The following is a 27966-nucleotide window of genomic DNA, read 5'->3' as shown; positions in this document are numbered from 1 at the left end:
CTGATTCACCTAGTCATTAGTGGAGAAGTTTTGGAAGACATCTGACTGACTCTGAAAAAAAAGTAATTTAGCTACTTGTGACAGCTGGGGGGGGGGAAGGAAGGAGAGAGAGGGAGAGGGAGAACGAGGGAGAGAGAAGATGGGCAGACATATAGAGGTAGAGACAGAGAGATAGATGTAGACAGAGAAACACCAAATGGAGTGATTGAATTCATTATCATTGTTATCGACTAACTTCCCTTAAATCACTGAACAAAGAATGGCTGAATTGGAAGGAGAGAGATCTTAGACCTTTGGAATGTCAAAGCTAGGAGGTACCTTAGAACAGAGAATGTTAGCTCTGGAAGGAGCCTTAGAGATTTTTTCATCACCATTCTCTTCTACAGATAGAGAAATAGTTACAGAGAAGGGACCTGATTTGTGGAAGATAAAGTCAGGGACAGATTTACTAGGAATAAAGGAAGTAAATAAGGATTTACAGTGCCTTACAAATATCTCATTTGATCCCATTTTACAGTTGAGTAAACTGAGGAAAGCAGAGGTTAAATGATTTTTCCCAGTGTCATGCATAGTAAATGTCTAAGGTCATATAAGAAGTCATATGTTCCTGACTTGATATCTAGCACACCATTTAGCTTCCTCTACTAGAATAATGCTCTTGGCCCCTAGTCCAATATTTTTATTTTATGGTGTTGCTTCTTCTTTGTTGGGTCCAGATAGAAGAGAATGGAAAACTCCAAATACTTTTCATTGAAATATACTTATGTTACTTAGAATGGACAATGAGCTGATCCCACAGTACTTATTATATCCATACCAGTTAACTGATCATATTGGCTGTCTATCACCTACCAGATATAGGCAATAACTTTCTTTACCTATAAAGGAAAAGACTAAGAATGACAAGATTCCAAACATAATTAATTTAATTTAAATCTAGTTATGTTAGATTAATGGCCATTGACTTTCCAAATAGGCCAGAGACAAATAAATGATGTATAGGACTTCTTTTTAAGGTGCAAAAAGAGGAACATACAATATTGGGTGGGATTTGTAGATTTCCAGTATTTCCAGTAGGGGGTGTTGCTACTGAGAATTTATGGAGAGCAGGGAATTTTAAGACATCATAGTAAGAGAGTTCATTAAGAGGATGTGATATATACAATCTAAAATAACAGAGAAGATGAAGATTTACTCATTGTGACTTAGATTTTGTAACAAAATCTAGTTTGTGAGCCATCGTTGTCAGTTATTGGGACAATGCTGGTACCCCTGAAATTTTGTGGTTGCAAGAACTGTAGCTAGTTGCCAGAAAAGAAGATTAGAGCCCATGATTTCTAACTTAATTAATTCTTTGGATTATAATAAAATATGTGTTATTTAATGAAATATTCTTTCCTTTAACTAAATCATTAACTGGGTATTACTGCTAGAAGTAACTATTTTCTAAGAAAATATCTTGGTTGGCTTGACTTAGCTGATAGTCTTGGTTAACAGCTAGAACTAACTCTTACTAAAATCAATCATCAAAGAAAATCAAAATAATCGACATCAATTAATTCTGAAGTTTAACTATTAAGGTCATGAGGAATGAGGCACAGTCAAACATTCCAATATCTCTCTTATTCTCTTCTTCTGATTTCCAGTGCTACTACCCTAATGAATTCTCTTCTTAATGTCCACTGGGACCTATTACAGAAACTCTAGAACAAGTTGTGCTACCATCACTCTTCACAGCCACCCTGCATTTCATTCTACAAATGCTCCTAAATGTACCCATTTTATGCAAGTCATGCAGTACCAAAAATCTTTAGTGGCTTTTTATAGCGAAGTTCAGAGTCTTTTGCTTGGCATTCAAGGCCTCTATACTTGTCAAAATGTCCAATATCTTATCTTTCAAACATATTACACAGTTTTCACTTACCTCAGTTTAGTCAAACTGTTCCATTTTTCTGAAATGTCATCCTTCGCTCATATCACGGGACAATGGTTATCCTTGTTATGAAGAAAGCATAGGGTGTGAACCCAGTCTGACTTTTATGGACAAGTTATTTAATAATTTTCAACTTTTATTTCTTTTTCACTAACAAGGTGATAATTCACAGAATCACAGAATTTGAGAGACACCATGTAGTCCAAAGTATAATATCAAATATAATACCTGGAAATTGATCTGGCAATAAGGTGGTGCAGTGGGTAGAGCACAGGAAGACCTGAATTAAAAAATAATCTCAGTTATTTATTAATTGTATGAACCTGGAAAATTCACTTAACCTCTGTTTGCCTCAGTTGCCTCACCTGAAAAATGAGAATAATAGTAGCATTTATTTCCCCAGTTTGTTGTGAAGATAAAATGAGATAATGTTTAGAAAGTGCTTGTAAACCTTAAAGTAATATAAAAATAATAGCTACTATTTATTTTACTTTTTATTTTATTTTTCTCAATTACGTGTAAACGTATGTTTTTAACATTTGCCTTTTTTAAATTTTGAGTTCCAAATTCTATCTTTTGATTCCTTCTCCCTCCTTGAGAAGGCAAGCACTTTAATGCACATTATACATGTGCTGTAATCAAAAACATTTTCATATTAGCCATGTTGAAAAGAAAACAGACCAACTCCACATCTCCCCAAGAATAATAAAGTTTTTTTAAATTATTCTTCAATATACATCCAGATTCTATCAGCTTTTTCTCTGAAGGTAGGTAGCATTTTTCACCAGAAGTCCTTCTGAATTGTCTTAGATCATTGTATTGCTGAGAATAGTAATCATTCATACTCGAACATCATGAAGTATTGCTGCTAGCACATCGAATGTTCTACTTCAGCTCCTTTCACTCTAAATCAGTTCATGTACGTCTTCTCAGATTTTTCTGAAAGCATCCTGCTCATCATTTCTTGTCATACAGTAGTATTCCACCACAATCATCCACCACAGTTTGTTCAGTCATTCCCCAACGGATGGCTATCTCTTTAATATCCAATTCTTTGCCATGACTAAAAGAGATGTTATAAATATTTCTGTTTTGATAGGTCATTTTTCTTTTTTCTTTGATCTCTTTGATGTAGAGAGACCTACTAGTGATTTGAGAGAGCGATATCAAAGTGGAATGGACTTCCTTGGCAGGGGGTGAGTTCTCTATCACCAGAAGTCCTCAAGCAAAATGGAAATGACCTATTGTCAGTTTTGTTGTAGAGGAGATTCTATTCTAAGTATATATGGGTCCAGTTGTCCTCCAAGGTCCTTTCCAACTCTGAGGTACTCTGCTTCTATGCAAAAGACAGGTCACTGTAATTAGATGAAAAAGAAATAGGTTTTAGGTCTAGTTTTGTAATTTACCAGGGGAATAAGATTGATAAAATAGTTATTATTGGGGATTCAGGAGTGCTCTATGACTTAACACAAAGAACTTGCTACCTACATCACTGGAGGCAACACTGGCATTGGTAAGATCATTGATCTCTGAAAGTAAAACCATATTTAATATTCTATGTTATATGTTGTGAAACATGTCTATTAACATGTACATATGTTCCTAGAAATTATAGACTGTGTGTGTGGTTTTTTTAGTGCCCCTAGCACTTAACATAATGTCTGACATTTTCTCTGATATAAAATAAGGGTTGGGATTTGAGCAGAAATGAAAAAAGCCTTAGATGCCCAGCTCCCTTCCCCATCTTCACTTGGGAACCCATAGGAGAGGATAGTAATGAGCTTAGTTTCTTTGTTGGCTGAGTCCTCTGGGATAGCTCCCTGAATTTCAGTCCCAGTAGCCATAGCCAAAGGTTGAAATCTCATCCTCTCATGCACTCAGGAAAGAAATCTAGAAAACAGGTAGAGCTAGAGGTAGGTGGGAAGCTTTTTTCTTGGGTTGGGTCAGAATTAGAACTAAACTTTTCTGTTCAATCAATGTGCACAAAAGGCACTGAACAAAAAAACTCAAGAGACTTGGATTTGGCCCCAGGTGTGACTCACTAACTTCATAGCCATGGGCAATCGCTTAACCTTAACCTTAAGCCTTAGTTTCCCCTCTTGAAAATTGACCAGTAATACCTAGTTGACTTGCTTCACAGAGCTTCTGTAAGAAAAACCTATAGCAATATGGTTTGTGAGCCATTTTCCAGGGAGATGAAACAGGCAGATTGCCCATCTAACACTTCAGATATTTGTCTTTATGATGATCCTTATCTTTGTTCTTGAGAAAATTTCTCTGACTCTACAAGAAAGCAGCATTGAAGGGTGGAAAGAAGACTGGCCCTGAGGTTGAAACACTTCAAATTCTCAGTTATTAGATGTGACTGCTTAAGCTACTTAATTTGTCTGAGCTTCAGCTTTCTTCATCAGTGAAATGGAAATCATTGACATCTACTCTACCTACCCCACAGCATTCTTGTGAGATGTGCGTTGGATAAAACTCATAGAAATGGGAAGCATTTAAAAGTTATTTCATTAGTCATCTGGTTTAATGGCAAAAGTTATCATGATTTTAAGGTGAACTCCGCATGAAACAATCTTTAGAAGGAGAAAAGTTACACGTGAGTTTCTAGGGGTTGAAGTCATTGAGACGTCCAATGGGACAAAACTCCAGAGAATTTATTTTATCAAGACTTTCCCACTGCTATTGCATCTATAAATTTATTCCTTTTTTTCCAGCTAAAATTTATTTCTGTCTCCTTCAAGGAAAAAATAACCCCAAACTTTTTAAGCATTAAAGATGCCCCAAAGTAAAATAGACTTCTTAGGGAAGACACAGGAGAGAGAAAAGGTTCTTAAACATAAACTATGTGATTCCCTGTCAAGCATTTTATAAGGACAGCGTTCAGACATAAGTCGGGTTGGTGATTTGAGGAGCCTTAGAGCTCTATGCTTTTGTTATTTACATTCTCTAAACCTCAGTTTACTCTTCTTTAAAATGGGTATGGAAGGCTTTGAGCTAGTCAATCATTAAGACACATTTCAATTCCATAGTCTGTGATTCAAGTTATAGTGATTTTGAGATCACAACTTCTCATCCCTTTCATAAATGCAACAACTCCTCCACTCCATAAGAAACATAAGGGCCAAGGGCATCAAACTGTCTTGGAACTCAAGTTATGAACACATGTTTACTGAGTACTTTTTGGGTGTCCAGAATATCTGGGGCTTCTATATCAAATATACAGAAATGTAGGATAATTTGGTCCTAAGAGATGTAGGCGACTTAGTTGGAAAAGAGTTAGTACAAATAACAAATGTACATAGTGTTTTTAAAAATACTGTACAGATCTTTTCTTTCTGTCAATGACCTCCTTGATTTTTAATGAATTATTTTGATTTTGTTTCATTCATATTCCTGAAGATAGAGATGAAATTTCAGAGGACATATCACTTATATTCAGGGATATAAAATATCCTTCTCTTTCTGCTTCTCAGTTGGCCATTCCTAAATAAAACTTTTTTTAATTAAAAAAGAAAGAAATTAAAAAAAAAACCAGAAAAATAAATCAACCCATTAAAATAATTTCTATAATTATCTGTAGTGTTTTACCCTTTTGGATCAGGATCAGGGAAAAGTCATCTTATTATATCTCTTTTTGGAGTCATCTTATTCTTTAAAATATTGCAATATTACATTTTGACAGCTTTGAGGTGGTTATGATTGCCATTTCCATTGCTGTGGCCATTCTGTATATATTGACTTCTTGTCTCTGTTTACTTCATTATGCATGAATTTGTGTAAGCCTTTCCATGTTTCTCTGTACTTATCAGGCTCCTCATTTCATATGTATATATATACATATATATGTATACATGTGATATTCCATTTTTATTTAGCCATTCTCCCAATGGATGGGCATTTACTCTGTTTATAGTCATCGAACATTTATCAAGTAATGACTACATATCAGTTTTTTTGTTAACAGAAAAAGTGTTCCTAGAGATATTCTGTTGTGCATGGATCTTTTCTTTCTGTCAATAACCTCCTTGATGTATATGGCTAGTGGTGAAGTCTCTGAGTCAAAGTATATAGACATTTTGACTATTTTATTATATAATTCTATGTTGCTTTACAAAATGGTAATACCAATTTGTTCTATGCTTGGCAAACCACTATCTGGTTTGTGAAGATCTTTTATATATATTACTTTATTTAAACCCTAAAATAATCTAGTGTAAGGTCTACTACTGGAATTATTATCTCCATTTTGTAGCAAAAACTTCTGAGGTTTAGAGAGGTTGAGTGATTTGCCCATTCCATAGACTGTGTGGGAAGTGAGATTTGAATCTAGGTCTTCATGACTCCAAGGCCAGCAGACTATCCTTTATGGCATAGGACAATATATTTAGAACTAGAGGAGAACTTAGAAATAATCAGGTTCAAACCAGGAGGCTTGCTACATAGTTGTGATGTCTTCTTTTGGTCATAGAAACTCAAACTAATCTGTGAAGGTGCAGGGGTTGTGGTTTTCAAGAAAAAAGGAAACATCCACCATGTTTAACCAAACATATTTCACTCAATACTTCCTTACCAAGTTAAATCTCTTGTTTAAAATACTCAGGAGGTGTAAAGATTAAAATTAATATCTGATACTCCAAGTATTATTTTAATACTATTTATTAAAATCAACTTAGAGCAAAGGGAAAGGTAAATCCGGAGAAAAGCCAAGTCGCCCCTTGCTCCATGCCCATCCAAGCCATAGAGAGCTCCCTGGAGCAAGAGTGCAGGGTGGTCAAAATCCAAACTGAATGCCAAATTAACCAATGAAACACGTGCAGGGAAAGGCAAAGAGGATTGTGGGAAATGTAGTCTCTAGGGTTCAAGATTCTAAATCAATACAGAGGTATGTGATCTCCAAGACGGATCTTTCCTTCAGTGTTGCACATTATATTGATTCATGCCAGCCCATTCTGATTAACTCTGATTAAGTACATGCATAAGTTTGCCACAGGGGGGTCCATCCAATGTGCTAGTATTTCTTGCTTTCTCCTACCATGGTGAGGATACCAGTGGATCTCATGGACTATTGATCTTCCATCTCTTGACCTAATAAAAAATAAGAAAGGCTGTAAGATATGTTGGAAAGAACACTTAATTTGGAGTCAGATGGCCTGTATATCAGTGTTGGTTCTGCTTCCATATGGGGTAAGTAACATTATCTCTGAGGAAAATGAGATTCCACAAAGTGAAGAGAATCTGACTTGGTCATGTGAATGATCAATTTCAGAGCGAGGATTTGAATTCTTTGCCTTTATTGACAATTCTGATAACTTTTGATAGAGAAAGTATAGTCCCATTTCTCAGTAGATTTTCCTTTTATTTTTAGAACAAGGTCCTGCTATCTCCTTGAGCTCATCACTTCCTTATACTCTCTGGAACTCCTGGGAAAGAGTGGACTTAATGGATCCCATTGTGACTATGGCGAGAAGCAACGAATCTTTCATTGGGGAATTTATTCTTTTAGGTTTTTCCCATGTTCCTAGGTTGGAACCACTTCTCTTTGTGTTGTTTCTGGGGATGTTTCTAGTCACCATACAGGGAAACAGCCTCATTGTATTCCTGACTGTGGCTGACTCTGCCCTCCACACACCTATGTATTTTTTCCTCTAGAACCTAGCTCTGGTGGACATCTGCTTCTCTTTGGACATTGTACCCAAGATGCTAGAAAGCCTGGTGGCTGGTAGGGGCATCTCCCTGTCAGCCTGTGCCCTCCAGCTCTTTCTCCTTCTTTCCTGTGTCACATGAGAGTGTTTCCTCCTGACAGTGATGGCCTATGACCGCTATGTGACCATCCGCCACCCACTGCACTATGGGGTCCTCATGAACCACAATCTCTGCTTCCTTTTGGCATTGGCATGCTGGGTAACGGGTATCCCAGTTTCCTTGCTGTTTATCATTTGGCTCTTTCGCTTCCCATTTTGTGGGCCCCGAGGGGTTCACCACTTCCTCTGTGGTGTGGCACCACTCTTGAGGCTGGTGTGTGCTGACACTTCTGTCTTTGAGGCCATATTCTTGTAGCCAGTGTGTTTGTCATGATGGTACCTTTCTCCTTCATCATCAGGTCCTATAGTCATGTCCTGGCAGCTGTTATTCAGATGCCTTCTGCTACTGGGCGCCATAAAGCCCTGTCTACTTGTACAGCCCACCTTATTGTGGTGGCCCTATTCTTGGCACTGCTTGTGTCATCCACCTGCAACCCAAGTCTACTTACTCTCCTGAGAGCAAGCAAATTGTGTCCCTGTCCTACACTCTTGTCACTCCCATGCTCAACCCCAACATCTACAGTCTGAGGAACAAGGAGGTGAAAGCTGCTCTGAGGAGGGTTTTGGGTAGGAAGAAAGGTGGTGCAAAGACAACCTGAGCCCTAATGGTCTGCTTTTGGTTGTGGCAAACCAAAGGGGAATTGGACCACTGATAGTCAACATCCAGAGATCAGAGATTGCTTTCCAATTAAATTGATTCTGTATCTTTTTTGTATTTATAATTAATTGATTTTGTCTGTAATTGCCCGTCATGGTTCTTTATCACTGAATTTAGTGCAGAAGTTCAAATGGTCTGTTATATGTTAAGTTTAGAAATCCAATTTTCTTGCTAGTAATCACTGTTTTATTCTTATCTCAAAGAATACTGTTATCTTTGGAGGATGCAAGTAAACACCAGGGAGTCTGATCTACTATCTTTATACTACAAAGCCATCCTTAAAGGATGTCTGGATTATTACCCAAAAGAATTCTGGCCTATTACCTTTGGCCTTGCATGTGGACTCAAACATTGAACATTTCTTATTCAAAGGAAGGAAGGAGAGGGCTGGTCCTAGCCCCTGATTCCCAACTTCAATCAATCCTATTGTTCCTCATTCCTTATCTATATAACCAATTCTGTTGTTCTCAACCACATGTGATCAACTCTATAGCCAACTGTATTATTTCCTCCACCTACTCTGTTCTGTTCTTTGTTCTAATCTTATAAAAAGAAACTGAGTCTCTCTCTTGGGTTCTTTTGGCTAACTGAGGCAGTCTTATTGATCCATCTTATTGACAGGTTTGTGCCTTGCTAATTAAATGTCATCTTACTTGGAGAAAATGTGCCTTAGTCTACCTTTGTGAGATTTCACATGCAACACCAAAATCATTGTTAAATTATAGACTTTCATAGTTGGAAATAACCAAAAGAGACATCTAGTCTAACATACCTGGTCATCCAGTATATCATTCCCGAGAACTGTCATTTAGTCTCTGATTAAAGACCTAGAGTGAAGAGAACTTAAAGAAACTGAGCTGGGGATCTTATAGATAATGTAATCTGATCCTTTAAAAATTGATAATATAATAAAGTCTTGGAAAAAGTGAAGTGAATGGCTGAGGTTTTGTAGCTAATAGCTAACTGGCACTTTGATCTTTTTTATTTTAGCCAAAACACAATAGATGCTGCTCCAGCCCCTTATTTTGATTCTATGTGGCTCTATGTTTTAAGTGTATTTCTTGTAAACAATATTATTGTTGGATTCTGGTTTATCTGTTATCGGCTTTTGTTTTATGGGTGAGTGTATGGACACCAAAGATACAACCCTACCATAAGAGGAAGTTATTTTGATTTCAAAGAAAGGTGCAGGGGGCAGCTGGGTAGCACAGTGGATTGAGAACCAGTCCTAGAGACGGGAGGTCCTAGGTTCAAATCTGGCTTCTGCCACTTCCCAGCTGTGTGACCCTGGGCAAGTCACTTGACCCCCATTGCCTAGCCCTTACCACTCTTCTGCCTTGGAGCCAATACACAGTATTGACTCCAAGACAGAAGGTAAGGGTTTTACAAAAAAAAAAAAAAAGAAAGATGCAAATCATGCTAGTATGGTTTTTATATGTTGATTTAAAAGGACTATAGGAATAATTAAGTTAGTAAAGAGTCATCTTACTTATGAGGTAAACTCTGTGGCAGTGACAGGACAGAGTAATGGATCCCCACAACCTCTCTGGGGACAGATCAGATGTTATATAGAAACAGAACAAAGAAGGCATTACGTGAGGGATGGCCAATGGTCATGTGTAAGTTTTCCCATGGGATGATTGGAGCTTCTTTTCTTATTTACAATTATGTTAAAGGTGATTTACATTCTTTGGTAAAGTTATAGGTCACAATCTCACATTCTGGATATGACCATCCAGTGAGTTTATCTTTTTTTCATTCACAGTTATGATTGCTAACAATGCATTTTCTTCCACCCTTTTTTCTTCTTTTTCTCTTTTTATCCTGTTCTTATAGTCTTTTTTGCTTCTGACTATTGCCTTCTTTTATTTGCCATCCCTTTTATCACCCACTTTTCTCTTATCCTCTTTTTCCTCCCCTTCTCTCTTGATCAAAATCATTTTATATAATGAATACACACATTTTTCCTTTTTGATTCAATTTAGATGGAAGTGAGGTTCAAACATTGCTATCCCTCCCTGTTCTTTCTCCCTCTTCTGTAAAAGCTTTTCCTTGAATATCTTTTTTAAGTGAGATAATTTTCTTAATTCTTCCTCTCCTTCTCCTAAGGCATCCTTTTTCTTGCCCATCCATTTTTTTTATGTCATCCTAATATGATTGTCTCCTTCATGCACCATCTTTCTATATAGAATACTTCACACAGTCGTAATAATGAAAAAGTTCTTAGATGATAAATGCACAAACTTTTCATATAGAAAGATAAAAAGTTTGATTTATTGAGTCTTTTATTCTCTTTTATATTTATTGCTTTATGTTTCTCCTGAATCTTTTATTTGAAAATCAAATTTTCCATTCAACTTTAGCCTTTTCAATAGGAATGCTTGAAAGTTCTCTATTTCATTAAATATTAATTTTTTCTGTGAAAGATAATTAGTTTTTTTAGGTAGATTATTTTTGGTTGTAATTCCAACTCTTTTGCCTTCTAGAATATCATATATCAATCATTCTACTCCTTTAAACTGGGAGCTGATAGATCTTGTGTAATCCTGACTGTGACTCCATGGTATTTAAATAGTTCCTTTCTGAATGCTTCAAGTGTTTTCTTGTTGTCCTGGGAGGTCTGGAATATGACTACACTATTCTTGAGTTTCCATTTGGGGATCTCTTTCAGGTGGTGTCTTTTGATTCTGTCAATTTCTATTTTATCCTCTAGTTCTGGAATATCAGGGAATCTTCCCTTGACAATTCTTGAAATATGGTGTCTAGGCTCTTTCTTTGATCATGGATTTTATATAATACAATCATTCTTAAATTATCCTTCCTCAATCTATTTTCTAAGTCAACTATTTTTCCAATGAGATATTTTACATTTTTGCTATTTTAAAAAATTGATTTTGTTTTATTTTTTCTCTTTATCTTATGGAATAATTAGCATCTACTTGTCTAATTCTAGCTTTTAATAAATTATTTACTTCAGTGAGCTCTTGCATCTCTTCTCCCATTTGATCAATTCTGCTTTTTAAAAAGTTATTTTCATTAGTGAATTTTTGTATATTTTCCCCTTTGTCTAATTCTCTTCTTAAGGTGTCATTTTTTTGTGCCTTTTAAAAAACAAGTTATAAGTTGTCTTTTCTTCATTTTCTTCCTCTGCTTTCATTTATTTACCTAATTTTGCTTCTACCACTCTTATTTGATTTTGGAAAAATAGTTTAGCTCTTCCAGGAATTCTTGTTGGGTTTATGTCCAATTCATATTTTTCTCAAAGGTTTTGCTTGTAACTGTTTTAACTTCATTGTCTTCTGGGTTGTGTCTTGATCTTGACCCTATCACCATAGCAGATTTTTGTGGTTATGGTTTTTTTTTATTGTTGGTTCATTCTTTTACCCCATTTCTTGATTTGGTAATTTATGTTAATGTTGGGCTCCATTCCTAGCATGGATGGGAAGGGACTCTGTCTCAAGCTTCAAGCTTTCTTGTAATGCTATTTTCAGAGTTAGTTCCTGGGATTTGGGAATTTTCAGTGATTTTAATGTGGTATGTTATGGATAGAAGTGTCATTATTGTTATCTTGGTCTATAGTCTGATCCTTACCCAGGAAGGGCCCCTGATTCCTTTGAACTGTAATTGATACTTCTCTTCAGGGCCACTCATCCCTTGGGACCAGAATGAATTTATTGGCATTAAAATAGAATTTAAATTAAAAAAAAATGAACTATATTAAAAGGCATTTAATATTGGTGAAAATATAAATCAGCAATTTATATATGCTCTCTCTCTTAGGAGTCCCAGTCCCACATTGCCAAGTGACTGCTGGATACTCTATAGCCATCTTAAATTTCATGTCTCTAAAATAATGTAATTCCCCCTCTACTTCCTCCATTCAATCAGTTCCTCATTTTTTCTAATTCAGTTTCCTCAATATGTCTAATCTCAGTTCTTATATTTCCTAATGCCTTCATAAACTCTAAAAAAATACCTTCCTTCTTAGAACCAACACTGTGTATTGGTTTCAAGGCAGAAGAGGGGTAAGAGCTAGGCAATGGAGGTTAAGTGACTTGCCCAGGGTCACACAGTTAGGAAATGTCTGAAGCCAGTGCCCAAGAACCTCCCATCTCTTGTGTACTGAACCACCTAGCTTCTCCCTTTCGAACCTCTTACTTGAACTATCATAGAAGTCTCCTGCTGTCTCCCTGACCTCAGTCTAACTTCCCCCATCAATCCATCCTATATATGAATTTTTAAAAAATATTATTTTTAATGCCTAGGTCTAATTGTGTTGCTCCCTTGCTTAAGAACCTTCAGAGAATCCATATTATGGCTAGGATAAAATACAAGCTTCACTCTTTTCCTTTTAGAGTCTTTCACAGTCTGAGTATGATCTGTTTTTATAGATCTGCTTCCCATTGTTTTCCCTTGTCAAAAGAATTGTTCTGAATCTCTTCCTCTGTCTCTTTATTTTTCTTCACCATAAACATAAACCTTTTAACATCCCAGCTCTGACATAGAACTTGATAGCTGCCTCTCAGACATTCAGATCATCTGCCAGTTTCTTAGCATGTTTATCTACGCCTTCACCCAAATTACCGATGAAAAATGTTGACTAGCATTGGTCCAAGGGTTTTCCACTAGGGACCTCCTTCCAAGTTAGTGCTGACCTCCTCAGGACTGTTCTTCAAGGCTCTCATCTAGCTTATAGATTTCTATTTTGTTCACCATATGATAGACTGTCAGAGGCATTTCTGGAAAGAACATTGGAAAGCTGTGTGATGCTAAGCCTTACCAGTCGGTTGCCTTGGAAACAACATTTAGTATTAATTCTAAGGCAGAAGATAAGGGTTTACTGAAAAAAAGAACACTGAAAGCATTGAATCCTCCATCTCTGGGGAAGGTACATCATTTTCTGGTCCTATTCTGGGCATCCCTCCAGTGATTTCCTTTACTCTGTGATTAAACTCGTTTTTCTGGCAAAAAGCCAAAGGTCAATATTTTACTACCCAAGAACTCCTTTCAGAGTGGCATCACGAATGCCCTCCATTATGGATTAGAACATCTTTCCCTGTGTGGTGTATTAAACAAACAGTCAGAACCTGCTGGTTTGGGAGTCAGGAGACCAAGATTCGAGTCCCTCCTCTCATCTTCACTATGTCAGCTTTCTGAAAACTTCCTTTCCGTTCCTTTAATGATTCATCAACTCTTGCACTGGCTAACTCCCTGGTTTGTTTTAGTTATGTAAATCTTAAAGTTCTGTAGACCTTTGAGCCACTATTATAATTTCCCTCCTCCAAAAAAGGCTGCAAAAAAGAAATTTTAGAATTTACTCATTACAAAGGATGAGACAGACCTATACAAACATATATATTTAAATAGATACAATTATATAATTTATAATATTTTGATATTGGAAACAACTTCCAGGCTCATTTGATCCAATTCATTCCTGAACAAAAGTGCTCAATAACATCTTTAAAAAATGGTTATCCAGATTCTTCTTCTTTAAATCTTTACCTTCAGTCTTTAAATCAATACTGAGTGTCAGTTCCAAGGCAGGAAAACCTGAGTTCAAATTCAGCTTCAGACTCTTACTAACTGTTTGACTCTGGGCAAGTCACTCAATCATTTTTGCCTCAGTTTCCTCCTCTGTAAAATGAGCTGGAGAAGGAAATGGCAAACCGCTTCTAGTAGCTTTGCTGAGAAAATTCCAAAGGGGTTTTCAATAGGACACGACTGAACCAACTGAACAACAACAACAATAGTGTTCACATCTGAATGCACTCTTCCAGATGGGGTCTGACCAGAGTCACTACGATGGGGAAATTTCCACTTCTGCCTGTGATGGATAAAGCCTGTGTGTTCCTCTGTCTACTGTATCTGCAGATCTCCTCTCTTGACATCCAGAAAGGTTATGAGGTCCTGCTTTCTTCTTTCCTCACATTGTTTTTGGTACTTCTCTAATTCACTTATTAGGAAATGTTAGCATAGTTGCCTACATTGGTATCTTGACATCTTTCCATTCTCCTTACACATTGTTTCCCTCCCTGAACTCCTTAGTCCAGCCATACTGACCTACTTCGTGTTTCTCACACATCTCCCATCCCTAAGCCTTTGCACATTCAGTCCTCCCCTCCTCTGCCCCTTGAAATCCCTCTCCATGAATCCTTTCCTGACCCCCCACCCCCAGCTGCCAGTGTCCTTCCTTCCCATTCATCTTGTGTTTTTTCTCGTTACGTTTATATGTGAACTGTTTCCCCTGATAGGTGTAATCTCCATGAGGGCAGTCAGTTATAATCTTGTTTTTTGCATTCTTAGCTCTTAGCACAGTACTTGGCATATAGTAAATGTCTGATAACTGACCAGTCAACTGAGATATTGTATTAAGCTCTTTGTAAGTATTTAAGAGTTTTATAAATATGATTATTATTTTTTTATTCCCTCTAGTGAATGAGAAACTCCTTGAAGGCAGAGATCATATTTTGCCTCATTCTTTTGGTTGGATTGCTGCCTTATGTGTTGGGCTAGATGACATCTGAAGTATCTTCCAACTCTGAGTAGCTATCATCTTGGAACTTTTCTCCCAGATCTAGCATAATGCACAGCACACAGTAGGTGCTTAATAAATGTTTGTGCTTGTTCCATGTGTTTCCAGGAAGAACCAATGACTCTCTCTCTTTACCTGTTTAATAAGTTTCTACCTCCAACACAGTGTTGGCATTGGATCACCACAGATATCCAGGGGATGATATGGAAGATGCAGCCCACGTTGCATAATCTCTCCATGAGCATAATTCTATAGCTTCTCCCTACCAAGTACATAAGAGTACATTGCATTCATAACAAATAAAGATGGAAGAGAAGGGAACTGAAGGAATGTGCAGTGAAAGGAAGTGATAAGGGAGACAAAGAGGTAAATGTAGCAGATTTTCTGCAGTTAGAAATGATGTGGTTGGTGAGTTGGACATCAGAAACGGAACTACAGACTTCCTCAAAGCTATATATTGCATCCCAAGGAGGTAGGTCATTTAGGTAGAGTTGAACAGCCTGATCATGCCACTCATTTCTAAATAATATTAAAGAACAAATAAATAACTGAGGAATCCTTTGGCATGTTGGGTTGCTGTCCATGGAGGATTTATGGCAAGGCTTGGACAAGATCTATCCAGAGCCTGAAGGCATGGATAGATTTCTAGATCCATGAGGAAAAGAAATATTCATGCCAAATAGATCACAGATGTTTTTAAATGTCAAATAATTAACAGGAATCAGCCACTGTTTCTAAATGGAAAATGAGAGGCACCATAGATCACTTTGAGGTTCCAAGCCTGGATAAATGGGATAGCACTGGTCCTGTTGATGGGGACAGGGAAGATTTGAAGAGGGAACCTAGTTTTTTGGGAAATGCCAAAGCTACTGTCTTATGTGTTGGATTCAAGATGCCCTCTAAAGACTCTTCCAACTTGGAGTGATGCTCTGAACTTTGAATTTCCTAGCAGGATCTAGTGTAACATCCAGTACAAAGAAGGTGCTTAATACATGCTTTTAACTCAACCTCTAGCTGTCTGAGTTCTGACTGAATCCAACCTTGTGGAGGGTCTTGCGCAGAGCTCCTTGGACTTCCTTGTTCCGTAGACAGTAGATGATTGGGTTACACATGGGTGTGAGGACCGTGTAGATGACAGAGAGCACTTTGTTGAGGTCCATGGCCTCAATTCTGCTGGGCCTGGCATAGATGAAGATGGTGGCTGAGTAGAAGATGCCCACCACGATGAGATGGGAGGCACAGGTGGAGAAGGCCTTGAGCCGGGCAGCGGCCGAGGGCATCCGTATCACCGATGCCCCAATAGCTATGTAAGAAGCCAAGGCAACCAGCAGTGAGCCCCACAGGATGACGATGGCAGAGATGAAGTCCACCAGCTCCGTCAATGCCACGTGGGTACAAGAGAGGTTGAGCAGAGGGGAGACGTCACAGAAGAAGTGGTTGAGGACGTTGGGGCCGCAGTAGGAGAGGCCAGCAATGCAGGCCGTCTTGATCACAGAGACGCTGAGGCTGCCCATCCAGGAGGCGGCGGCCAGCAGGAGGCAGACCTGGGGCCTCATGAGGACGGGGTAGTGGAGGGGGCGACAGATGGCCACGTAGCGGTCGTAGGCCATGGAGGCCAGGAGGGTGCACTCGGCACAGATGAGCGTGATGAAGAAGAAGAGCTGCGTCATGCAGGAGGTGAAGGGGACGTGGCAGGATCCCGACCACAGCCCGAGCAGCAGGGTGGGCATCGTGACAGACACATAGCACATCTCCAGGCAGCTCAGGTTCCCCAGGAAGAAGTACATGGGCTTGTGGAGTTCTGTGTGACTGCGGATGAGCAGGATGATGATGGTGTTCTCCAAGAGAGTCAGCAGGTAGAGGGTCAGGAACACGGCAAAGAGGACGCCCCGCAGGCCTGGCCTTGGTGACAACCCCAACAGGATGAACTCCTGGACCCGGGTCATGTTGGCCTTCTCCCAGTGCCTGCCTGGCTAGGGGCAAAGAGCAATAGTTATGGCTTCATGATGCTGGTTGACCTATTCAAGGAAAAAGTTGGACAAGGTGCCTACATTCCCTGGAACAGTCCATAACTCCCTTTTCTACATGTTGAGTTTTACAGTGGACTTTCCTGACAGCAATATTGTGAGGTTAATAGTGGAAGTAAAATCACTCCTATTTTACAGATGAAGAAACTGAGGAAAAAAGAGGAGTTATGAGCCCGGGATCCTAGTTGGGATACGGAGGGGTACTGGTTGACCAGGATGTTTTTACCTAAGAGTTGTTGGAATCCCCTACGTGGAGGTTCTCAAATGAAGGCTTGGATGATGCTTTGTTGAGGATGCTTTAAAGGGTTTGCTTCTTCAGGTGTGAAATGGACTTTATGATCTCTGAAACTTTATCCTACTTTGAAATTCTACATTGCCACGATTCCATGACCTAAGAGAGAATGATTCTTCTACAGTCACAGAACCCAAATCATGAAGGTAAGGGACCTCAGAGATACCTGCTCACCTATTTTATAATATCCCAAATAAATGGTCATTTGGTCCACAATTGCAGACTTCAAATGACTGGAAACTCACTACTTCTCAACAAAAGTAATGCCCACATTCAAGCAGTTAAAATTATGGAGTTCTTCTTCTCCCGCCTTCCCCCATAAATTCTGCCCTCCTTTCAATTCCCAACTTTGCCCCATCAATGTCTGCTGCGTGCAACCACCCTACACAAGCCTCATAACGCTTTGGTGGTCTTGTCATCTCTTGGAACTTTCATGAGTGGTAGAGAATCATGTTTTAATCCTAATGTTTTGCTAGTTGCAGAGCACAATATTAAACACAGGGAACTGGCAAGCTTGTTCTGAGGCTGCTAGGGATAGCCACAGTGCACAGAGTACAAGATTGCAATCAGGAAAATTTGAGTTCAAATTTAGCCTCAGACATTTACTACTTATGTGACTCTAAGCAATTCACTTCACCCTGTTTGCCTCAGTTTCTTCACCTGTAACATGAACTGGAGAAGGCAATGACCAACCATTCCAGTATCTTTACCAAGAAAATTCCAAATGGGGTCCCAAGGAAACTGAAACACACAACTGAAATGATTGAACAGCAACCATCCAACAAAGGTAGATGTCATTTAGTGAAGAGCCTTAGCCCAAGAGTGAGAAGACCTGGGTTCATTTCCTAGCTATGAGACCATGAGTAAGTCCCCGTCTCTCTTTAAGTCTGTTTCCTCACTGGTGAAAAGCACTCAAAGAATATTTGCTTCATTTCATTTAAAAACTTATCATTAGCAAAGAGCTTTGTAACCTGTCCAGGTGAAGTATTACTACTATTACCTAGTGCTTTGGCTTATAGAACCTATTAAAGAGGTGGACAGTTGGGGTGGTAAAGATAGAGAGAGTTGGCTCAGCAAGACTTGTGTTGAAGTTCTGCCTTTTGACACTTTGTTGGCTGTGTGATCTTGGGTAAGTCACAACGTTTCAATGCTTGAGGTAGTTAGGTAGAGGTTTCAGAGAAAGAGATTATTTAATTGGTAGAGGGAATTTTCTTATCCAGGGAGTTTCTTGTACCAGTGAAATAATAAGTACAGTCTCAATCCCTCCCCATCTTCCCTTTCTTTCCCTCTTCCCCCAACATCCAGACAAGCTGGCTCACTAGCTTCCTCCTTTTCATCTCCCTTTTTGAGACTTACCTCCTCCATGGAGACTTCCTTAATGAACTCTGCCAGTTCCAGTCACCCCAGCACTTCACAAGGCCCTTGTGGACTTTTCTGTCCTTCAGACACTCTTGTATTCTCACTATAAGAACACAAAGGTACATTAGAGCATTAGAGGCTTCCACACTGGGTCATTCCCAAGAGCCACACCTTGTTTCCCTCAAGGTCACTTCATGAACTCCAAGCCCAATGATCTTTTGACCATCATTATCTTCTTTTATTTTGATGTGGTTCCCAAATGTTGGTGACCATTTCCATCATTTTGGTTACTCTCTCATCAAGGACCTTGGCTGGTTATGGACTGTTAAAAGTTTGTAGATCTTTGGCAAAGCCATTCCAAGAATCCTGGTTGGCTCAAGTTACCAAAACACTCTGGGTCCACCACAACAATGAGAGTGTATGCTGCACAACAGATAGCCTGCTAAATTTGGAGTCATAGGACCTGGATTTAAATCTCCCTTTTGACATTTATTAGATGGGAATGTCACTTAACCTCTTTGAGAGTCAGATCCCTCCTCTGTAAAGTTTCTAAGTTTATGGTCTTCCATTGTTGACCCTGACACAGTTTTGGTGGATTTTCCTCCTACCTCTCCGTTTTTCTCTTTCTCTTCCTTTTCTCTTGATTTATCTTATTCCTACTACAAAAGTAGTAGTAGTAATAGTAGTAGTAGTAGTAATCATAATATACATATTGCATGAGTGTCTTTGTAAACCTCTCCTTGATCCACTGCCTCCTTTTTGCTGTAGGACTCTCCCTGGGACTTTCATCCACTGTCACAGCCTTGGGTATCAACCCTATGTAGATGTCTATAATCTATGCCCAGCCCTAACTTCTCCCCTGGCCTTTAGTCCTGCAACTCCATCTGTCCAGTGAATATCACTCAAGAGCCCTTCTTGCCCCTCAAACTTACCATTTGCCAAATCAAAATTATACATCCTCTTCTCTTGCTAAATCCATTCATCTTCCAAATGTCCCAGTTCCTCTTTGCTGCCATGTTCTTGGCTTAAAACTTTGGAATCATGTTTGACACTTCCCTCTCTGTTACCTTCTACATCCAATCAGACACAGGCCCTGTTGGCTGTTCTACATCTCTCTCCCAGCATCTCTTGCTTCCATCTCCTCCTCTACACTTATGAAGTTGCCACTCTGCTTGGGATCCTTAGTCAAACTCACCTGGACTATTTCAATGGCATCCAAACTGGTCTCTTTGCCTCCAGCCTCTCTTCTCGCCAACTATTCTTCATACCACTGGCAAAATATTCTTTCTAGCACGCAGGTTTATCCATATGACTCTGTTGTTCAGAAATCCTTTGTGGATAAATGATCTATATATATAAAATCATAAAAAAATTTAAGGGCAGGAGGGGATCTTAGAAACCATCAAATCCAATCTCTTTGTTTTACAGATGAGAAAACTGAGGCCTAGAGAAGAGAAATGACTATACCGCAGGCACACCAGTGACTGGGATGAGAGTCCAACTCAAGGTCTCTTACTTAAACCTAACACTCATTGGATGTTCTGGGTAGTTTTGGAAAGAACTTTTGAGTTCATGAAGTCAACTCCCTCATTTTATGAATGAGGAAAAAGAAACAGGGAGAAGTTATATAACTTTCTCAGGGTCATTTTAGCTAATAATTGTCTGAAACAGGATTTCCAATCAGGATTCTCAATTATAAGCCCAGTCCTCTATTGATTGAACTATATAATCAAAAGGACAACTGTAAACACCAATAAACCATGTCTTTTGTTTAATTTAAATTAATTTTAAATTTTAAATTTAAATAAATTTAAGAATAAAATTAATCAATTTAATAAAATAATATGCAATATAATAAAATAATATAAATATAAATAAACTAACATTTTAATTAATTAATCAATTTAATGATAAAATTCCACATAAGTTTTTCAAAGTTATATAACCCATATTATCTCCTTCCCTTCTTCCCTCTCCCCTCCGAGAGCTGACAAATAATTTGATCTGGCTTATCCATGTATTATCACACAAAACCTATTTCCATATGATTAATTTTTACAAGTGAATAATCTTATAAAACCCAATCCCCAAAATACACAAATAAATAAGTAATAAGTCAATTCATATCTTTTTTTTTTTAAGTCAGACTGACAGGGGATAAGAGAAATTAAAATAAAAACTTGGACTTTCACCTGAAACTCAAAAAAGGGGCAATGATATCACAAAAGACAGAAATCCAGAGGGTAGAAATAGAAGCACTTTAACACATGACTGGAGGAACGGTGAGCTGTCCAACCATTTTGAAAAATAATTTGGAATTTGTGAGTAAAATTAGGAAACCGTTCAAAGTTATTCATCCAGAAATCTCACTCTTGGACATGAAATGCCTGGAGGGCAAAGGCAGAAAGAAATGTCTTAAATATGACAAAACATTTATAGTGGCACATTTGATATACCATGAACACCTATTAAGTAGAAAGTGGGTGAATAAGTTGGGTATGTCAATGTAGCGGAATATTAACTAACGATGAATATCTAGGGGGTGCAGTAGATGACGGAATGCTGAGTTTGGAGACAAGAAGACTCATCTTCCTATAAGTCAAATCTGACCTCAGACTCTTACTTGCTATGTGACCCTGGGCAAGTCACTTAATCCTACTTGCCTTAGTTTCCTCATATGTAAAATGAAGTGGAAGAGAAAATGGCAAACCACTCCTAGTATCTTTGCCAAGAAAACTCCAAATGGGGTCATAATGAGGTAGAACTGAGTGGAAATAACAACAAAAATTCTCAAATGTGGAAGAGGCATGAAGAAAGAGAGGATTTACAAGCCAAGCCAAGCATGCAAACCAAAGTAAAGGACCTGAGTTGTCAATCAAGGTGAAGATTCCAAATGGGATGTTCCCAGGAGAGGCAGTTGGGAGCCTGGTGAGAGGAGAGGAACTGAGACTTTGGCTCTGGGTTTATTGACTAAGGGAGAGACCTCTTCTCTGGGGTTCCTGACCAGGGGGAGACTGACTTCATCTGTCCTAGCTTGAAGGACCTTTGGGGGGAGGCTTCTGGAATTTGGCTGAGAAGAAATGAACTTTTGTTGGTGGCTTTGTGTAATTGAAGAAGAAAGATTTATCAGTTATCCTCCATCTCTCTGACTGTCTCTGATTCAGTTGTGACAGGACTGACATTTCCCAAAATCCTCCCAATCCTCTTTGTAGATTAGGGACACCCCTATCCCTTTCACCTCAATCCCCACCCTGTTGTTCTCAATAAACCCCTTTTACTTGAGGAAGGAAAAGAAAAAAGTTTTCCTCATAAATCTCACAGTCCACTTAGGGGAGAGGAGTGAAGCCAAAAGGCTTCAAGAAGCGGGTGGTTAAGGGAGATGAAGGAAGGGTGGAGGGTAGGAAATAGTTGGATTTATTAGCCATTAATTGGGATCAATAAGCAACCCCAGAGAGTAACCCCTCTAGCAGCATCTCTATATCTCTCACTATCTATCTCTCAGAAGTACTTCTATCTCCATAACAAATAGGCATCCTGAAGGTTCCCCCTAGCATCTCTCTAGTCTGCCAGAGTCTGCCCATTTACCACAACCAGAATTAGTTCCACACAGATTATCATTTATTACACAAAAGAGGTTTGAACATATATATGGGAGGGTTCAGGTGGATGGGGCAGGGAATAGGACCATAGGGGAAATGGTATATATACTGATAGATGTGCTCATTTGTTGTATTCCTTAATTGTTTTTTCTTGTTTATAAGATGGAAACAATAAAACATATTCATGCAACTTGAAAAATAAGGAAAATGAATGCCACTGCTGCCCTAGCATCTCTAGCAAAAAATGTAGCCGTCTTAGCCTTGTATTTAAGGTCCTTTACAATTTTATTCTAATTATCTTTTTATATTAATTGCAGGCTACTTAAAATGCTATCCGCATCTGTCCTGGGGTGGGGGGAGGGCATGGCTTTCTGGATTGTGGAGTGAATTTAAACTCTGTTATCCCACTTTATCTGGAGTCTCTCAAACCATGCTTCACCCTCCCATCCCATCCAGGCAGTCAACCAATCCATCTTGCTATCTTCTTGCTGTGATGTACATGCCTCCTTCCTATCTTTCTATTTCTTGCTTTGGCTCCAGCTTTCATCTGGAAAGGTGACTGATTGATTTATAGGTCAACTCATCATCTCTGTTAATACTCAAATTGAAATTTCCTTCCAGCCACCACTCTTTCATCTGTGTCATTTCCTCTAATTAGAATGTAAGCTCCTTGAAGGCAGAGGCTTATCTCACTTTTTGCCATTGTGTGACAAAATTTTTGCTTAATTCTTGCTACAAAATAAGTACTTAATAAATTCATTTTCATTTATTCATTCATTCATTCATTCATTCATTCATTCATTCATTCTCCACAGAGCTCTTCCCAATCTTGTTTTGCTCTTCTTCCAAGCATTCACTCAGCCAGTGCCCCCAATGCATGGGATAGTCTATGTTTACTTCTTCATTGAAATCCTCTTTCTTCCCTTTTATTAATAGAATTTATTTACAAGTGTCTCCTCTCCCAGCATCATAGAAGGCATCATCTGGGAGGCAGGTAAGTCTATATAAATTATGTTTTTCGTGTGTCTACTTTTTCAGTTCATTCTCTGGAGGCAATAGTCATAATTTATTCTTCAAGAATTAATCAAATCTGTAGCTGTGTATAATATTCTTTAAAATATCCTTACCTTCTGTCTTAGAACCAATGCCGTGTTTGGTTCCAAGGCAGAAGAGCAGTAAGAGTCAGGCAATGGGAGTGAAGTGACTTGCCCAGGGTCTCACAGTTAGGAGGTATCTCATGGTTCTTCTACTTAGTTTTTCCCTTTTTCCAGTCCCTGCTCAGGACCACTACTTCTGATCAGCCTTCCCAGATTGCCACCCCTTTTGCCTAACCTTAGCCCTCAGCCTATGCTGAAAAAGACTGATTCCACGTTCAATTTTCATAGGATGTTTGGTTCAAATCTCCCCTTTATCTTGTTTTAATGGCATTTTAAGGCTTCCTCTCAACAGCCCTGAGAGACAGGCCATGTAATTGTTATTATTCCCATTTTCCAGATAAAGATACTAACTCAGTAAGAAGAAATGACTTGTATAAAGTCATTGAGATTTTAGGAACACAAGGTAGGGCTTTAGCTCATGCCTACTGACTTCAAATTCAAATCTCTGCCCTCTTCCCCTCACTACTTCTTGTCTCCTTACCTGAGTATGGACAGAATTCAGTTCGAGCCTGGGCTTCGGCTGTTCTTTAGAGACTTGAACCCAGGGGTCTGACCATGGAGCATCTTGGGAAAATGATGGTGAAGCCCAGGGCTTTCAATCCATTACAGGAGCCTCCAGGTTTGTTGAGCAGGAGATGAAATGATAGCTGTCAATTTAATAAAAGGCAAAAGGCAGCTGGGTAGCACAGTGGATAGAGTACTAGGCATGGAGTTGGGTCAAGACATGGGTTCAAATCCGATCTCTGACACTTTCTAGCTGTTTGACTCTGGGCAAGTCATTTCACCTCATTTTCCTAGCCCTTGTCTTTTGGTTATTAAGCTATTTTATTATATAATATAATATGTAATCTATTATGTAGTTATCTATAACATATGATTATATCTAATATTATCTAGTACGTAATGTTGTTATTAAGGCAGAAAACAAGGTGTTCTTTTAAATAATAAAGAAGCTGAAGCCTAGAGAGGAAGTCACGGCATCATAGGATAAGGGAGGTGCTGGCTGAAGGACTCAGGGCTCGAAGGGGTCTGAGATCCTCTTTTGCCCACTATGCTCTGCCTAACTGATAGAGGAGGAACCTAAGGCATGGGCAGGTGAAGGCACTTACCCAGTCTCCCAAACAAGTCATCAGAAGATCCCAAGGCTCTTTCCCCAGACTCAGCTTCGGAGCTGTCATAGCTTCCTCTGCCAACAGATGGACGGCGAAGGCAGGCTTAAACCGGAGCTGGAGACCTCAGAGACCTCAGGTGAAGCCCTGGAGGATTGGAGAACAGATGTGTGAAGAGATATTACTGCTCTGTGAGGAGTCACAGCAGGCAGATGGCACAGTGCCCTCGGCGGACCCCAAGGTGGCACGGAAAAATGAAGTGACGTCTGGGGTCTAGAGCCAGCGAGATCTAGGGTCGGAATGATCCTATTACAACATTTCAAGGAGCCAGGAAGTCACTGAAAAGATGTGATCTGGGGATAAGAACACCTAGGTTTGACCCTCGTTTGTTTTGTGACCTTGGACAAGTCACCGAGTCTCTTTGGGCATCCGCTTCCTCTTTTATTAAGATTAGTAATACTTGTACTAGGGACCTCACAGAGTTGTTTGGAGGATAGTGGTTGGTAATGCTAGGTAATACAGCGGATAGAATGCCAGAGCTGGAGTCATGAAAGTCCTGAGTTCAAATGTGGCACTTGCAAGCTGTATGACTCTGGGCTAGTTACTAACCTCTGCCTTAGTTTCCTCATCTGTAAAATGGAGATTTCCTCCTGGGATTGTTGAAGGATAACATTACACACTTGTAAATAATCTTCAGAATACATGCACATACATATGCATGCTCATATACATGCTTTACCAATGAGGAAACTAAGGTAGAAAGAAATTTGCCCAGGGTTCCATAGCTAGAAATTATCTGAGATCTGATTTGAATTCAGGTCTTCCTGACTCCAGCTCTGGCATTCTTTCCATTGTATCACCTGGCATTTTAAACACTATCCTCAAAGTAGCCCTGTGAGGTAGAGAGTGCAAGAATTATTCATCTTAATAAAAGGGGAACCTGAGGCCCAAAGGGACTGTGTCACTTGACCAAGGTCAAAAGCCAGGTAGTATCTGAGCAAATATGTCTCGGTATGCTTATATACATATGTACAATAGAAGCTAGGTGGTCCAGTGGATGGAGTGCCAGGTCTGCAGTCAGGAAGACTCATATTCTCGAATTCAAATCTGGCCTCAGATACTTAGTATATGTGTGACCCTGGACAAGTCACCTAATCCTGTTTGCCTTATCTGCAAAATGAATGGGAGAAAGAAATGGAAAACCACTCAAAAGTTCTCTGCCAAGAAAACCCCAAATGGGGTCATGAAGAATCTGACACAACAGAAATGTCTGAACAATAATACTATACACATGTATACATATGTGCATGTAATGTGTATGTATATATGTGGAATCTGTACACACATAAATACAAATAGGTTTTTATCTTTGTGTAGTTATTTCTTGATCACTCATCTATATCTCTACCTCTATCAACCTATTTCTGCCTATCTCATTCTTTTTATCTACCTATGTATCTCTATCTTATCTCAATCTCTTTCTATATATATCTACTTCTATCTCTCTCTAATCTCTGTATTTATATATCTTTATCTAGTCATCTTTCTGTATCTCTATTGATATCTATCATCTATCTCTCTATACTTAACTAATCTCTCTATCTATCCATTCATCCATTCATCCATCCATCCACCCACCTACCCATCCATCCATCCATCCATCCATCCATCCATCCATCCATCCATCAATTTATCTATCTATCTATCTATCTATCTATCTATCTATCTATCTATCTATCTATCTATCTATCTATCCATCCATCTATCTATCTATCTATCTATCTATCTATCTATCTATCTATCTATCTATCTATCTATCCATCCATCCATTTATCTATCTATCTATCTATCTATCTATCTATCTATCTATCTATCTATCTATCTATCCATCAATCTATCTATCTATTCATCCATCCATCTATCTATCTATCTATCTATCTATCTATCTATCTATCTATCTATCTATCTATCTATCTATCTATCTATCTATCTATTCATCTAACCATCCATCCATCCATCTATCTATCTATCTATCTATCTATCTATCTATCTATCTATCTATCTATCTATCTATCTATCTTTCCATCAATCTATCTATCTATTCATCTATCTATCTATCTATCTATCTATCTATCTATCTATCTATCTATCTATCTATTCATCTAACCATCCATCCATCCATCCATCTATCTATCTATCTATCTATCTATCTATCTATCTATCTATCTATCTATCTATCCATCCATCCATCTCTCACTCTCTTTTCTCCCTCTCTCCCTGTCTGTCTCTCTGTCTCTGTCTGTCTTTCTGTCTCTCGCTGTCTCTCGCTGTCTCTGTCTGTCTCTCTCCAATCTCTCTCTGATGATCTCTCTATCTCTCTATCTGGCATTATGAACCTAGACATTGTAAATAGTAGCTCTTCTTGTTCAGGTGTGGACCCTTATGAACATTGCTGCTATTATTTCCCCCACTGCTACAGTAGCAATCTCTCTGTGCCCTATGTGATAGAGACATGAAGAGAGAGCAGTTTTGCAGGACAAGCCAAGATGCAAGAGCCAAGGCTGGGGACCTGGCTGTCAATCAAGAAGGTTCCAAACAGAATGTTCCCAGGAGGAGAGGCAGTTGAGCTGTCCAGGGGGAGAAACTTGTGACTTTGTCTCTGTCTCTCTGACTCTGGGCAGTTGAAGCTGACCAGGGGAGAAATTTGGGACTTTGTCTTTCTCTTGGGGAGTTGAAGCTGGCTGAAAGGACCCTTGGGGGGCTGGTTTGGCTTGGCTTGGTTTTGAGCTATTTGACCAAAAAGGATCTTATTCTGTCTCTCTCTGAGATTTGACTGACCAACAGTTGGAGGAAAGCCGGGCTGAAGGAGGGATTTTGAACTTTGTTTCCCTCTGGGGTTAAACTGAGAGACCTTGCTGACTTTGTGAAGAAGAAAGAAGAGTTTAAATAGCTGTTGTCCTCCATCTCTCTAACTGTCCATCACACTAGTTGTCTTAGAGTCACAGTTTGTGACTGGACTACTTTCTCAAACCCTCAAATTCTCCCTCATTATAGATTAGGGACATCCTCATCCCTCTTACCTCAGTTTCCTATCCTGTTATCCCAATTAACCCCTTGACTTGAAAAAGAAAAGAAAAGAGTATCTTTAGAGTTTACTCAAGGGGGAAGGGAAGAAGCCAAAGGCTTCAAGAAGAACTGGGAGGTGAGGGAGGCAGGAAGGAGAGGGTTGGAGAAGGGAGGGAGTGAAAGGGAAGAGGAGGTTAGGGAAGATGCATTGATCCATCAGCCATCAGTAGGGATCAATAGGCAAACCCTAGAGCATTCCCTTGTGGCAGCATCCCCCTGTACCAGCAGTGCCTCTCATCTCTCCACCATTACAAATAGGCAGGTGTGTCCCCATACTTAGTAGCAGCTCTCTCTAGTCTGTCAGAGTACCACTGCAGCAACAAGATATAGTTACAAACAGATTTACATCTTCTGTTTCACCTAG

At 39.1% G+C, this 27966-nt stretch overlaps 1 protein-coding gene and 1 pseudogene across 1 annotated transcript in view; one reads left to right on the top strand and one right to left on the bottom strand.

Annotated features, from left to right (window-relative positions):
* Window positions 1-6077: 6077 nt before the first annotated feature.
* Window positions 6078-9561, top strand: LOC130458923 (olfactory receptor 10A7-like; annotated as a pseudogene).
* Window positions 9562-15943: 6382 nt separating this feature from the next.
* The window catches only part of LOC100014066 (olfactory receptor 5-like), a 13316-nt gene continuing 1293 nt past the window's right edge, over window positions 15944-27966 (bottom strand). The window contains exons 2-3 of the mRNA XM_016433302.2: window positions 24477-24593; window positions 15944-16906 (exon numbers count right to left, since the gene is read on the bottom strand). Coding sequence (XP_016288788.2) covers window positions 15944-16906; window positions 24477-24593 — 1080 coding nt within the window. The remainder of the gene's footprint in view (window positions 16907-24476; window positions 24594-27966) is intronic.

Source organism: Monodelphis domestica, chromosome 4 (assembly GCF_027887165.1).
Source record: "Monodelphis domestica isolate mMonDom1 chromosome 4, mMonDom1.pri, whole genome shotgun sequence".
NCBI classification, from domain to species: domain Eukaryota; kingdom Metazoa; phylum Chordata; class Mammalia; order Didelphimorphia; family Didelphidae; genus Monodelphis; species Monodelphis domestica.
The sequence above is the reverse complement of the archived record's forward strand: the minus strand, read 5'-3'. Positions and strand labels throughout refer to the sequence as shown.